Here is a 13,428-nt window from a genome sequence, read left to right as displayed (position 1 = left end):
CAGCTTAGCCCCTGGTTCATATTTACGACGGTCGCAGTATCCCCCGGGGTCACCCGATCCCCTTCTGACAAGCAAAGTCAGTGGGGAAGAAGATTCACTTAACAACCGTTGTCATTCAGAGGGAGGGTCTTCAGAACTGTGGCAAGAAAGGTCGTAAATTGGGGGCAAAACTCACTTAGCAACAGAAATTTGGGGCCCGGTTATGGTTGTAAGTCAAGGACGACCTGTGTTACAGCACAATATTGTGATTTTTTTTTTCCTTTTCCTTTTTTTTTTTTTTGCTGGAGTTTGCAAATTTCAGGCACCTTGACTGGCCTGACCTGTTTCCCAGCAAATTAAGTTTCCCTAAAACGAATTTACGGGAGCTGCATTATTTGGTAGCAAACCTGAACTTCAAGGGCGACTGATGTCGATAAGGTGTATTTTGGCGGGCGAGGGCGTGATCCCGGAAGGGGTGCCACAGCACCCCTCCGGGGACCCACATATTTCCCATCCGTGCGCCCCGTATCTGCTTTTTCCGGCAAGGAAATCCGTTTTGCCGGCCCTTCGGTGAAGGTGGATTCTCGTGGTTTGCAAAGATCAAAGCTCTGAGTTCCGTGTCCCCCCCCCCACACACAGAGCCTTCCCCGAGAGACCCCCGGTGTCTCCCCCCACCAGCTCCAGCATCAGCAGGCTTGAGAAAAGGATCCGTCAGCTGGAACAGGAGAAAGTGGATCTGAGTCGGAAACTGCAAGGTAGGTAACCCCCACAGGAGGAGGAAGCATTGCTAGGAGCAGAGGCTGAGAAGGGACCTTAGAGGTCTTCTAGCCCAACCCCACCAATCGAGGTTTCCCAGCCTTATTGGCTCCTGGCGCTTGGAGGCAGTGCAATTTGGGAATCGGGTGAGCTGGGAATAAGAAAGCTAAGCACAGACAGAGTGCCCACTCAGGCCGGTCACCCCACCCACTCGTGAGACTTGCAGCTGGTTTCTTTATTAAACGTATTATACAGCCCACTGAATCGGGCTGAGCCCAAGACACAGGAACTGCATTTGCACAACACGTTAAGCTTGATTTATTTGGCCCTGTTTGGCGGGTGGGGCGGCTCCACCCCGCTGTGTTGGCTCATGGTTCAGGGCGCGCTGCCAACCCCAAAAGGGATCGGGTGAGTAAATGCTATCCTAGCTGGACTGCTGCTATCCAGAAATCCATTAGGGACCTCTTATTATTATTTTACCATCTCATTGCCCTCGCCCTGCGCAGGTTCTCTGGCAAAATCTCCTTCCAAGACCTCGGCCAAAGACGCGGAGATCCGAAGTCTCCAAAATGAGGTGGCTACTTTGAAGAGACAGTTGACAGGTACCGGTCAAACAATATTTTTGGGGGGGAAAAAAAACAAGCCTCTTTCGGGTTCATTTTACCACCCGGAATAATGAATGGCAGCCTTTGATTGACCTTACCTAAGCTGAGAACGGGACGCAGTGGCTCAGTGGGTTAGGATGCTGAGCCTGTCGATCAGAAGGTCGGCAGTTTGGCGGGTCGAATCCCGAGTGCCGCGTAACAGAGTGAGCGCCTGTTACTCGTCCCAGCTTCTGCCAACCTAGCAGTTCGAAAGCACGTAAAAATGCAAGTGGAAAAATAGGGACCACTCCGGTGGGAAGGTAACAACGCTCTGTGCGCCTTTAGCATCTAGTCATGCCGGCCACGTGACCACGGAGACGTCCTCGGACAAGCGTTGGCTCTTCAGCTTTGAAAGGGAGACGAGCACCGGCCCCTAGAGTCAGAAACGACCAGCACGCATGTGCGGTGGAACCTTGACCTTTACCTTTAAGCTGAGAATTTTTTTTTAAAAAAGGGATTTGGTTTAGTTAGTGGTTGGATGGGAGACCACCAAGCGATCACAGGCTGGAGGAGAACTCAAAAAAAAAAAATTCAGCCCAGAAGAGCTTAGCAACAAACCGCTTCTGTACGATTGGCGAGAAAATTCACAACAGATGCTGCTTTGGGTTCGACAAAAGTCAATCTTGACCTCAAGGTCCCGTTAGAGAAACGCCTTGGGAATTTTGACAATTTCCTCGGCTCTCAAATGGATGGAAGAAACAGCTTCATATTCCCTCTCTCTCTCGTTGCGGGGTGTCAGCGATGGCCCCGGCCTCCTCACGCAAACGACACAACTGCATACTTGCATCATGTCCTCCTCGACTTACAACCACATTGGAGCCCAAGATTTCCGTTGCTAAGCGAGACAACTGTTGAGTGAGTTTTGCCCCGTTTTACGACCTTTCTGCCCACCCTTGCTAAGCGAATCACTGCAGTTGTTAAATTAGTGACGTGGTTGTTAAGTGAATCCGGCTTCCCCCTGACATGGTCACCAAAGGTGATCCCCCCTGACCCACGGGACACTGCAACCGTCGTAAGTACATGCCAGTTGCCAAGCCTTCGAATTTTGATCACGTGACCCTGGGGAGGCTGCCGTGGTCGTAAGTGCGAACATCGATTGTAAGTCATTGTTTTAGTGGCATCGTCACTTCAAACGGTCGCTAAACTAATGGCTGTAAGTCGAGGACTAGTTGTGCCTGCATGCTCTGGGTAGGTTGGCCACTAAAAGGAAGATGTGAAGGATGTTAATGTTCTCTCTCTCCTTCTTTCCCTCTCTTGCTCATTTTCTCTTTTTCTTCTCTCCCTTTCTCTCTGTCCCTCCTTCTCTCTCTCTTTCCCTCTCTCTCTCTTTCTTTTTCTCCTTCTCTCTCTCCCTCCCTCTCTCCCTCTCTCTCACTTTCTCTTTCTCTTGCTTTCTCTTTCTTTCTCTTTCTCTCTCTCCCTCCCTCTCTCTCTCCCTCCTTTTCTCTCTCCTTCTCTCTCTCTCTCCTTCTCTCTCTTTCTTTTTCTCCTTCTCTCTCCCTCCCTCTCTCCCTCACTTTCTCTTTGTCTCTCTCTTTCCCTCCTCTCTCCCTCCCTCTCTCCCTCCTTCTCTCTCTCTCTTTCTCTTTCTCTCTCTCTCTTTCTCTTTCTTTCTCCGTCTCTCCCTCCCTCTCTTTTTCTTTCTCTTTCTCTCCCTCCCTCTCTCTCTCTCCTTTCTCTCTCTCTTGCTTTCTCTTTCTCTTGCTTTCTCTTTCTTTTTCTTTCTCTCTCTCCCTCCTTCTCTCTCTCTCTCCCTCTCTCTCTCTCTCCCTCTCTCTCTCCTCTTTCTTTTTGTCTCTCTCTCCCTCTCTTTCCCTCCTCTCTCCCTCCCTCTCTCCCTCCTTCTCTCTCTCTTTCTCTTTCTCTCTCTCTCTCTTTCTCTTTCTTTCTCCGTCTCTCCCTCCCTCTTTCTTTCTTTCTCTTTCTCTCTCTCCCTCCCTCTCTCCTTTCTCTTTCTCTCTCTTGCTTTCTCTTTCTCTTGCTTTCTCTTTCTTTCTCTCTCCCTCCTTCTCTCTCTCTCCTCTTTCTTTTTTGCTTTCTCCCTCTCCCTCTCTCTGTTTCCCTCCTCTCTCTCCCTCTCTCCCTCCTTCTCTCTTTTTCTTTCTTTTTCTTTCTTTCTCTTTCTCTTCTTTCTTTTTCTCTGTCTCCCTCTCTCTCTCTCCCTCCCTCTCTTTCTCTCTTTTTTTTCTCTCTCTCCCTCTCTCTCTCTCTTTCTCTCTGTTTCTCCCTCCCTCCCTCCCTCCCTCCCTCCCTCCCTCCCTCTCCCTCTCTCTCTCTCTCTCTCTCTCTCCCACCTGGCAGAGAATCAGCTGGAGAATGACAAGATGCAGAAACAGTGTCACAATCGCGTTGCGCTGAGTCAGGTGAAGGCGTTGGAGGACCGTGTGTCGTTTCTGGAACAGGAGAAGACGGATGCTCTCCAGGTATCCGAACCAACCTTGGTCCCCCAGGGTGTTTCCCAGGCTGCAGTCAGGGCAATGAAATCAGACTGAAATATCCTGACAAATTGGGAGATTTAGTAAAGGATCGAAACAGTTAATGCCTGATCAGCCCCTGCAGAAAGCGGCAATATAGACTAACATGTTTCATTGTTTCAATTCTTCTTTCACGCATAAACCAGGGTTTACCGGTTTTGGCAACTTTAGGATGCTGGTCTTCAACATCCAGAATTCTCCAGCCAGCCAGCCAGCCATGCTGTCTGGGACATTCTGGGCGTTGAATTCTCAGCGTCTTAAAAGTTGCCAAGTTGGACAAAACCAGGCATAAAATCATTTCATTTACTCAAAGTTTCTTTCTGATAAGCTGGACTGACCACTTGAGTTTCCTAATCAGCACGCTGAAACAGTCTAGACAGGATTTTGAAACTGACTAGATCACATTCCTGTTTCTATTCGGTTTTGAATTTGAACACGATGGGCCAAGTACTCAGAACTGGTGTGGGGGGGTCAAACCCAATCCCTGCTTTCCCCAAAGGAATCTTTCAGATTCTGTTTTTCTTAAAGTTAGTTGGCCACACAATGTAAAGACAGAGGCGTTCTTTCAAGGAAAGGCCGTGTCTCCTGGCAGGCATTTTTATTTAATTATTACATTAATACGCCACCCATTATAACTGATAAAGCGATTCTGGGCAGCTTACAAAATGGTAAACAGATTAAATTTAAAAACAGTTAAAATTAAGAAAAATAAGAACCAAAATCATGGGAATTGGACCCAGGAGCAAATTGGCAACGAATGCAGCTTGCGCAACAGTGGTGTTATATACACCACTTTAAGGGGTCCCCAACCTGTGGGCCGCACCCACCACCGGGCCGTGGCCTCTTGGCCACCAGCCACGTGAATGGCTAGCCAGTGCGCGCACATGTGCACACACTCCCCCCCATTCTCTCTAGCCCTTGCCCAGTGTGGCATGGGCACTAGTCCCACCCCTAGCATCATGCGGGCACTTGCACTGCTCCTAGCATCGTGTGCGCACATGCATGCAACCCCATGCCTGCCCCGGGCCACCAACCTAGAAAAGTGTGGGGGCCCTCTGCCTTAAGGGCCTCCAGAACTGTCACACCACTGCATTCTGTACTAGTTGTAGCTCCCAAATAGTCTTAAAGGGTAGCCCCATATAGAGCGCACAGCAGTAATCCAGCTGAGTGATAACCAAAGGATTGAGTGACTGTGTGCAGTTATTTATCGTATGGCACACGCACATCACATTTCGATAGAAACACAAGGGATTAAAAATACAAAACATGAAGTATAAAATGTAAGATGTTACAAATTACGGATATCATGTCCAAATTACAGAGAAAATTTTTGCTTCGTTGGTCACGGTCAGGAAATCGGCAAAGTCTCCATTAAAGACTCTGTTTTTTGGCACTCTGATCCTATATGTTGGATAGTTTGTTTTTTCGCCCTGCAGTCACAATTCAGCCGTGGTGTCTATAGAGGGGTCTGCATATCTACCACGGCCAGTGCGAATTTGGTCCAGTTGTTGTCCATGTACCACATGAGGCTGGTCAAATCCAGGTGGTTTTCATGCAAGGCAAACTTCAGCCTTGTGGGGGGCAATTTTCTATCTGTACCCAATTTGGACTCCTGATCCTGCTGTTCCTTACCCTGTGCTGTACCTGGACAGGCTGCAGAAGGTGCTCCAAAATCACAGTTGGCGCCTGAGGCCTGCGTGTTTCACTGCTTGGCGACCCAGATGGAGCCTTCTGGGGGGTCAAGTACTCAGGCCTGTTCTGTTCCAGCCTACGACCGGCCCTGTTTGTGTGTCAGGGACAACCCCTTTTTCCTTTTTACAGTCAAAAGGCTGGAAAAACCCAACCCAAATTTATTTACAGTTCAAACAAAAAAGCAACAAAATATTTCCTTCAATAAATGAATCAAAATATCAAACAAGAGTCAACAAACAAGAGTCAAACAGAAGTAGCAAGAACAGACCAGGATTCCCTTAGAATGTCTCCAAACGGTTGCCTTCAGCAACCAGCCCCGCCCACACCTTCCCCTTTTCTTATCAGTCCCAAGGTGTGGCTTCTCACTGCCTTCTCCTCCTCTCACCGAGTTGCCTCATTGATTTTCTCTGCTCTGCTCTGCTGGATTGCCTTCTGCTTCTAGCGTCTCTGAACAGATTCAACTGTGACTCCTCTGAGTCCGACACCTCCTCCTCACACAGCTGAGCCTCATGAGGAACACGACTGGAGGGGCCAGGCTGAGAGTCCTGCAGTACATCAGAGCCTCCCTCTGACACCGAAGGCTCTCCCAACCCCTCCTCCTCCTCCTCCTCAGATTCCTCAGACTCAGCTGCTGGGAGCACAGGCTGACACTGAATCACAACAGGGCCAGCTGCTGATAGGACTTCTTCTCGTGGCAGGGACTGACCGAGCTGCAGGAGCAGCTACAGGCTCAGGCTTGGGAGCTGCAAGCGGAGCAGGAGCGCCACCGGGAGACGGCAGAGGAACTGCAGAGTGCCGAGGCCAAGTGCGGGGAGCTGCAGGCCCAGTTGCTGCGGCACTCGCGCCTGCTGCGGGAACGGCTGGAGGAGACGGAAGCTGCTGCCCGACGGGTGGAAGGGCTACGCAAGGAGCTGGCCCGCACTGAGAGTGGACGCAAGGAGGTACCTTCCTCTCTGCACACGCACGCACGCACGCACACATACAAACGCACTCATGCATACGCTTCTCACTGAGGTCCTTCCCAAGAGTCTGGCGTGCTGGTTCTGAATGATCAAAATGTCGATGCTTGGCAGCTGACTCATATTTATGACGGTTGCATTGCCCTAGGCCAGGGGTAGGCAACCTTGGCTCTTTTATGACTTGCGGATTTCAACTCTCAGAATTCCTCAGCCAGCATGGGGGAAACTTTGGCCCCTTCATGACTTGTGGACTTCAACTCCCAGAATTCCTGAGCCAGTGTGGGGGAACTATGGCCCCCTCATGACTCATGGACTTCAATTCCCAGAATTCCTGAGCCAGCATGGCTCAGCTTGAAAACCTCTCCCTTTCCCCTTAGTGTGGCTGGCTCAGGAATTCTGGGAGTTGAAGTCCACAAGTCATAAAAGAGCCCAGGTTGCCCACCCCTGACCTAGGCAACCTTCTGACAAGCAAAGTCAGTGAGGAAGCCAGATTCACTCCACAACTGTGCTACCAAGTTAACAACTGCAGTGATTCGCTTAACAACTGTGGCAAAAAAGGCCGTAAAATGGGGGCAAAGCTCATTTAAGAAACTGTCTCACTTAGCAACAGAAATTTGGGGCTCAGTTGTGCTCATATGTCAAGGACCACCTCTAGGTTCCTTTCCAGTGGGCGTCCCATGTGCCTCGGCGGATAGTCTTGCCGGCCACATGAGTACGGAAGTGTCTTTGGACAACGTTGGCTCCCTTGGCTAGGAGACAGAGATGCGCACCGCCCCTTCGGGTCAGAGATGACCAGACAGGGGAAATCTTCACCTTTTTTCCCCATTAAGGTGGGTGGACCACTCAGGTGCAGTCCTCTGCTCAGGCCCTCAGCTTAAGTAGGCATCCGGGAGCATCCCAGATTGCCTTCCGCGGCCTCTGGGCTGCAGGAATAGACAAGACAGTCCCCGTAAACCACCTTTCCCCCCCAGAAGATGAGAGACATCTGTTCTCTTCCTGCAGCTGGAGCTCCGGATGGAAAACCTGGTGGGCGAGGTGTCCAAGCAGCGAAAGGGACGGGAGAGAGCGGAGCAGCTAATGCGGAAGTTGAAAGAGGAGCTGGAGGAGCTGCGGGTAAGGGTATGCCGACATCGGAGGACCCTGATCCTAATGGCAGCCTTCGCCGCTGCACCGCATTGATTCAGGGCTCTCTCGTAGGCCAAGCCAAGCACGGGCCTCTTCCAGCGCTCCAGCTCCAGGAGACGTCCGGAGCCGTGCGGTGCGTGGACGGAGGAGCTGCAAGCCAAGGGGCGGCAGGTTGAGGCGCTGAGCAAGCAGGTGGCCCAGCTGCAGGAGCAGCTGGAGAAGGCCAGGAGGCAGCGGTGAGCAGCAGAACCAGACGCTGCGTGAAGCGGGCGAGAAAAGAGAAGAGGCGTCCCAGGCTGACGACCGATTGCCGTTCGCAATCTTCCCGGTTGGCTTTCAATAAGCAAAGTCAAAGGGGAAAGCGGGATTCACTTAACGGCTGTGTGATTCTCTTAACCACTGCGAAATCGGGTCTGGTCATGTGATGACTGAATGACCACATGGTTTAGAGATGGAAGTGGTGATCCCCACTGTCGAGGGTCTCTCCAACCATGGTAACTTGAAGACTTGTGGACTTCAACTCCCAGAATTCTCCAGCCAGCCACAAGTCATCCACTAGACATTCAGCTGTCTGAGACGGTATAGGTTCCCCTGCTTGAACAAGGGGCTGGACTAGAAGACCTCCAAGATCCCTTCCGGATTCTATTCTATTCTATTCTATTCTATTCTATTCTATTCTATTCTATTCTATTCTATTCTATTCTATTCTATTCTATTCTATTCTATTCTATTCTATTCTATTCTATTCCAGTCCTGTCCTGTCCTGTCCTGTCCTGTCCTGTCCTGTCCTGTCCTGTCCTGTCCTGTCCTTCCATTATTCTATTCTATTCTATTCTATTCTATTCTATTCTATTCTATTCTATTCTATTCTATTCTATTCTATTCTATTCTATTCTATTCTATTCTATTCTATTCTATTCTATTCTATTCTATTCTATTCTATTCTATTCCAGTCCTGTCCTGTCCTGTCCTGTCCTGTCCTGTCCTGTCCTGTCCTGTTCTTCCATTATTCTATTCTATTCTATTCTATTCTATTCTATTCTATTCTATTCTATTCTATTCTATTCTATTCTATTCTATTCTATTCTATTCTATTCTATTCTATTCTATTCTATTCTATTCTATTCTTCCATTCCATTTCATTCTACTCTATTGTCTTCAAGTTGCCAAAGTTGGAGATATTGTGGCCGTAAGTTGAAGCCTCCCCTGTACCATGATTATTATTTTTTTTTGCCTAGATGCGAAAATACGGAGCCCAACAGAGGAGGCCAAGCGGCCCCTGGCAGTAGCTGCATCCCCCAGAGGCCTCCTGGTGACCAGGTAGACGTGCTTTACGGTTTCCCAAATTACCCACCTGTCCTCCCCCTCCCTTTTTCTCCAGGAGCACTTGCCTGGCACCTTGCTCCACAACAACAGCCCTGCGAGGAAGGCCGGGCTGAGAAAGTCTGATGGATCAGCCGAGCTGTTGTGACTGGGTGGGACATGAATGTAGATACCCCATTCCTGCTTTAGCCCCTTCCCCAGGGTACCCCCAATGGCTCTTTCAAAGGCTCTGATCTGCAACAGGTGGATTCTCGGGCTAATGACGCCTTGTACCCGGGACCAGGCAGCTGCACGTCCGAATCCCACAAAGCCGCCTTCACCAACTGGGAGATTCAGATCGCCGACATTTTGAAGTGGTGAGCGTCCCTCCAGAGTTCGAATTGGCAAGGCCGCCTCTGAGGATGAACAGAGCGCCTTTTCTTCTCTCATCAATGACCCCAGCCACATAGTGCAGCCTTTCCCCAACCTGGCGCCCTCCCTTCAAAGGACAAGACCTCCTTGAACCTTTTCCAGTGGAATTCTGGGATTTGTAGTCAGAACAAGCTTGAGAGAACATCAGCTGGCGGAAATTATATACTGCTGAAAAAAATAAAGGGAACACTTAAACAACACAATGTACTGTATTTAATAGTAGGATGTCTTATCTTGTGTTCCCTTTCTTTTTTTGAGCAGTATATTTTTAGTTGCACAGTACCTTGTGGGGAAGGGACGCGGTGGCTCAGTGGGTTGGGACGCTGAGCTTGTCGATCAGAAGTTCGGCACTTTGGCGGGTCGAATCCCGAGTGCCGCATAACAGAGCGAGCGCCTGTTACTCGTCCCAGCTTCTGCCAACCTAGCAGTTCGAAAGCACGTAAAAAATGCAAGTAGAAAAATAGGGACCGCCCCGGTGGGAAGGTAACAGCGTTCCGTGCGCCTTTGGCGTCTAGTCATGCCGGCCACACGACCACGGAGACGTCCTCGGACAAGCGCCAGCTCTTCGGCTTTGAAACGGAGATGAGCACCGGCCCCTAGAGTCGGAAACGACTAGCATGCATGTGCGGGGGAACCTTGACCTTTACCTTATCTTGTGGGAATTAACTAAAGGGCAGTCCTGGACTTATGCCCGCAAACTGGGGCCAGAACTATGCTCACTAAGCAATGTGGTCGTTAAATGGGTGGGAACGGGGGGGGGGGAAGGTGCAGGAGTGGGCAGCCAGGGGATGTTTCTCCCCTCGCGCCCCCCCCCGTGGATTCCCTTGACCTTCCCTGCCCTTTTGCCCCCCCCTCCCCCAGGGTGAGCGAGGAGAAAGAGTCCAGGGGGCACCTGCAGGCCATGGCGACTCGCATGATGAACGAGATGGAGGGCCTGAAGCAGGCGGGGTCCCAGAGCCCGGGCCCCAAGACCCCGGTAAGAGAGCCCTGGGGGGAGGGGGGAGGGGTGTAAGAGGAAAGGGGAGGGGGAATCAGATCAGGGGTCTTTGAGCCTGGCTCCTTCCCTTCCTCCCTCCCTTCCTCCCTCCTTCTCTTCTTCCTTCCTTCCTTCTTTCCTCCTTCTCTCTCTTTCTCCCTCCCTTCTTTTCCTTCCCTCCTTTCCTTCCTTTCCTTCTTTCCTTTTTCCTTCTTTCCTCCCCCCTTCCTTTCTTTCCTCTCCCTTTCTCCCTCCCTTCTTTTCTTCTTTCCTCCTTTCCTTCCCTCCCTCTCTTCTTCCTTCCTTCTTTTCCTTTTTTTTCCTTTCCTTCCTTCCTCCCTCCTTTTCCTTTCCTTCCTTCCCTCCCTCTCTTCTTCCTTCCTTCTTTTCCTTTTTTTTCCTTTCCTTCTTTCCTCCCTCGGACCCTCCATGGAGGGAGGGTGGGGGGCACCTGTTGGGCAAACCCTTTGCTGCCTGGCAACGCCTGGCAGTGCCAACTCCACCATTTCGCCCACCCCCAAAGGTGCCGGCGTGGGCCAATCGTGGCCAGGTCCCCGTGCGAATCCCTTTTGCCCACCCCACCCCCCCCAGCCCAAGCCTGCCTCTTGTACGGTCCGCCCCCTCCCTGCGGACTGAGGCCCCCGCCCCTCTCGCCCTGCAGGACGCCGTGTGGAAAGCCCGGCGGTTGCAAAAGGTGGAGGCCTCGGCCAAGCTGGAGCTGCAGTCGGCCCTGGAGGCCGAGATCCGGGCCAAGCAGAGCATCCAGACGGAGCTGGAGAGGCTGAAGGTGGCCCACCTGGGGCTGGAACGGTGGGTGGGCCCTTCTTTGCAGGGGCTGCCGGGCCTGGCCGATGTCCAGTGCCCCTCTGGGCTCTCGGCACGACGCTGGGATTCAGACACATACATGTACAGGCAGTCCTCGACTTACAACCGTTCATTTAGTGTCCATCGTTTGATGGACACTAGGGCCGTTTTCCACCCTTACGGCCATCGCAGCGCCCCCCCCAGGGTCACGCCATCCAACTTTGAACCTTTGCCAACTGACTCGCATTTACTGTTAGGAATTGTTGTGCAGAGGGCTCCTTGTGCTACCAAGGAGTTGCACAGACAAGGAAGGGTACTGAGAGTAGTAAGAGTCACACAGTAACCACAAGAGTACACTGAGTTGTGAAAACAGAAAAGTACTTTACTTTTGAGGCGGTGTAAAAACAAAAAATGCACGGTCAACGATAAACAGTCCAGGTCGTACACAATAGCAACAGTCCAAGGAGTATTCCAAATACAAAGTCTTCTTACCGGTCCAGAGGTCAATACACAGTTATTCAGGTTTATCACAGTAGTAAACCAACAGTACAGCAAAACAGCAATAGTAGAGAGAGCAGTGAATTCAGAGAGATAGAAGCTACGTTCCTAGCTCCCTCTTATGGCCATGAGAACACTTACACACCCATTGGCCAATTAACATCTTAAAGTCACAACATCATGGTTTATATATTTTCAACCCAACTATGTAGGCTATCACCATATGCCTAACATTTACGACAGCCGCAGGGTTCCCCCTTTGCGACCTTCGGGCGAGCAGAGTCAGTGGGGAAGCTTAATGGCCGTGCAAACTAACTTAGCGACGGCTTTGGTTTGCTTAACAACCGCTTAACCAGAAAGGTCGTAAAAAGGGGGCGAAGGCTGCTGAACAACGGCCTCGCTCAGCATCGGAAAATTTGGTCGTTAGGTCGTAAGCTCCTACCTGTAGCGGGAGGAGGGAAAACTTGTCCGAGCGCCCTTCCAACACCTGGCCGAGAACTTCAGCGGGGCCCAGGGCAAGGGATGATGGGAGTTGGAGTCCCAGGGAACCACTCCCCAAATAACCTTGCTCTCTTCTCTTTCCCCAAAGACAGTTGCAGGAGGCAGCACAGCAGAACCGGACTCTGCGCCAGGAACTGGAGAAGACGAAAGGAGAGCTGAAGGCCCGCTCTCTGGAAGGTAAGGGGCCAGTCTGGATGGCCACTGGGTGCCCGCTCCGAGATCTCCCCCCCCTCGCCCAAGTTGGGTTTTCCCAGCCTCGCCTATTCATTGGTCTGCTGAGGGTCTTCGCGGCTTCCATTGGTAAGCGCCGAGGGTCCATAAAGGTTGGGGAACCGCTGCCCTAGGAGACAAGGTGGCCTCAGAGCATCTGCAGAGTGCTCTTCTCCACCGAGGATGTGGATTTGGATGGCCAGGCAGACGTGTCGCATTGTTAAAGGCATTAGCTGCATCAGAGGTCCCCAACCTTTTGGGCACCACCAGAGATCACCGGTTCGGTGGAGAGCGGTTTTCCCACGGACCGGAGGGTGCGTGGTTTTGTGTGCTGCCTGCATCCCGCGGATGGGGCTTTGCTTGTTCGTGCAGACCGGTTGCTGGCATGCCACAGCCCGGTACCGTTCCACGGACCGGGAGTTGGGGGACTCCTAAGCTATATCATCGCACTGAAGCACTTCTGGCGAACCAGTGAAGTTTATCCAGAAAAGGGTTTCCTAAGGATTTCCTTGTGGTACCCTATCCAAAATATTAACCAGGCCTAGCCCTGCGAGCTTTGGGGATCCAACCAGCTTAGGCAACTGCTCTTTCTGCTCAGACTTGACGGAACGAGTACTTGGACACAAATTACAAAAACAAACAATCATTGTCTTTGTTATAAAGAGACAATCTGGTCTGGTGCTTAAAGCACCAGGCTAGCAAATGGGGAGACCCTGAGTTCAAATCCTGCCTTAGTCATGAAAGCCGGCTGGGTGACTCTGAGCCAGTCTCTCAACCCAAGCTACCTCACAGGGTTGCCGTGGTAGGGGAAATAGGAGAATGAAGGTGCGTTCGGATATGTTTGCTGCCTTGAGTTACTTGTAAAAACAATAAAGCGGGATAGAAATCAATCCCTAAATAATAACCAAAATAAAAGCACTTACTTTCAGCGGCCAAGACGAGTCACGTTTCTTAAATTAAAATTAAATTACATTAAAATGGGGGTTGGCCATAGTAGTGAGCAAAAATAAAGTGGGAAGTGAGGGGCGCTCCTGCCCTTAAATATTTATTTCCTTTATTTTTACAAAGGGAATGCA

At 51.0% G+C, this 13,428-nt stretch overlaps 1 protein-coding gene across 1 annotated transcript in view; it reads left to right on the top strand.

Moving 5' to 3' along the window:
* CDC42BPG (CDC42 binding protein kinase gamma) overlaps positions 1 to 13,428 on the top strand; it is a gene marked incomplete at both ends in the record, with an annotated part of 72,916 nt that overhangs the window by 39,035 nt on the left and 20,453 nt on the right. The window contains 11 exons of the mRNA XM_081340392.1: positions 619 to 734; positions 1,242 to 1,337; positions 3,681 to 3,802; positions 6,244 to 6,486; positions 7,507 to 7,617; positions 7,702 to 7,865; positions 8,868 to 8,949; positions 9,196 to 9,308; positions 10,225 to 10,339; positions 11,001 to 11,153; positions 12,235 to 12,319. Coding sequence (XP_081196518.1) covers positions 619 to 734; positions 1,242 to 1,337; positions 3,681 to 3,802; positions 6,244 to 6,486; positions 7,507 to 7,617; positions 7,702 to 7,865; positions 8,868 to 8,949; positions 9,196 to 9,308; positions 10,225 to 10,339; positions 11,001 to 11,153; positions 12,235 to 12,319 — 1,400 coding nt within the window. The remainder of the gene's footprint in view (positions 1 to 618; positions 735 to 1,241; positions 1,338 to 3,680; positions 3,803 to 6,243; positions 6,487 to 7,506; positions 7,618 to 7,701; positions 7,866 to 8,867; positions 8,950 to 9,195; positions 9,309 to 10,224; positions 10,340 to 11,000; positions 11,154 to 12,234; positions 12,320 to 13,428) is intronic.

The sequence above is a fragment of the Vipera berus genome, assembly GCF_964194415.1.
Source record: "Vipera berus genome assembly, chromosome: 16".
In the NCBI taxonomy this organism is placed as follows: Eukaryota; Metazoa; Chordata; class Lepidosauria; order Squamata; family Viperidae; genus Vipera; species Vipera berus.
Note: the sequence above shows the minus strand (reverse complement) of the source record. Positions and strands in the feature narration are given on the sequence as shown.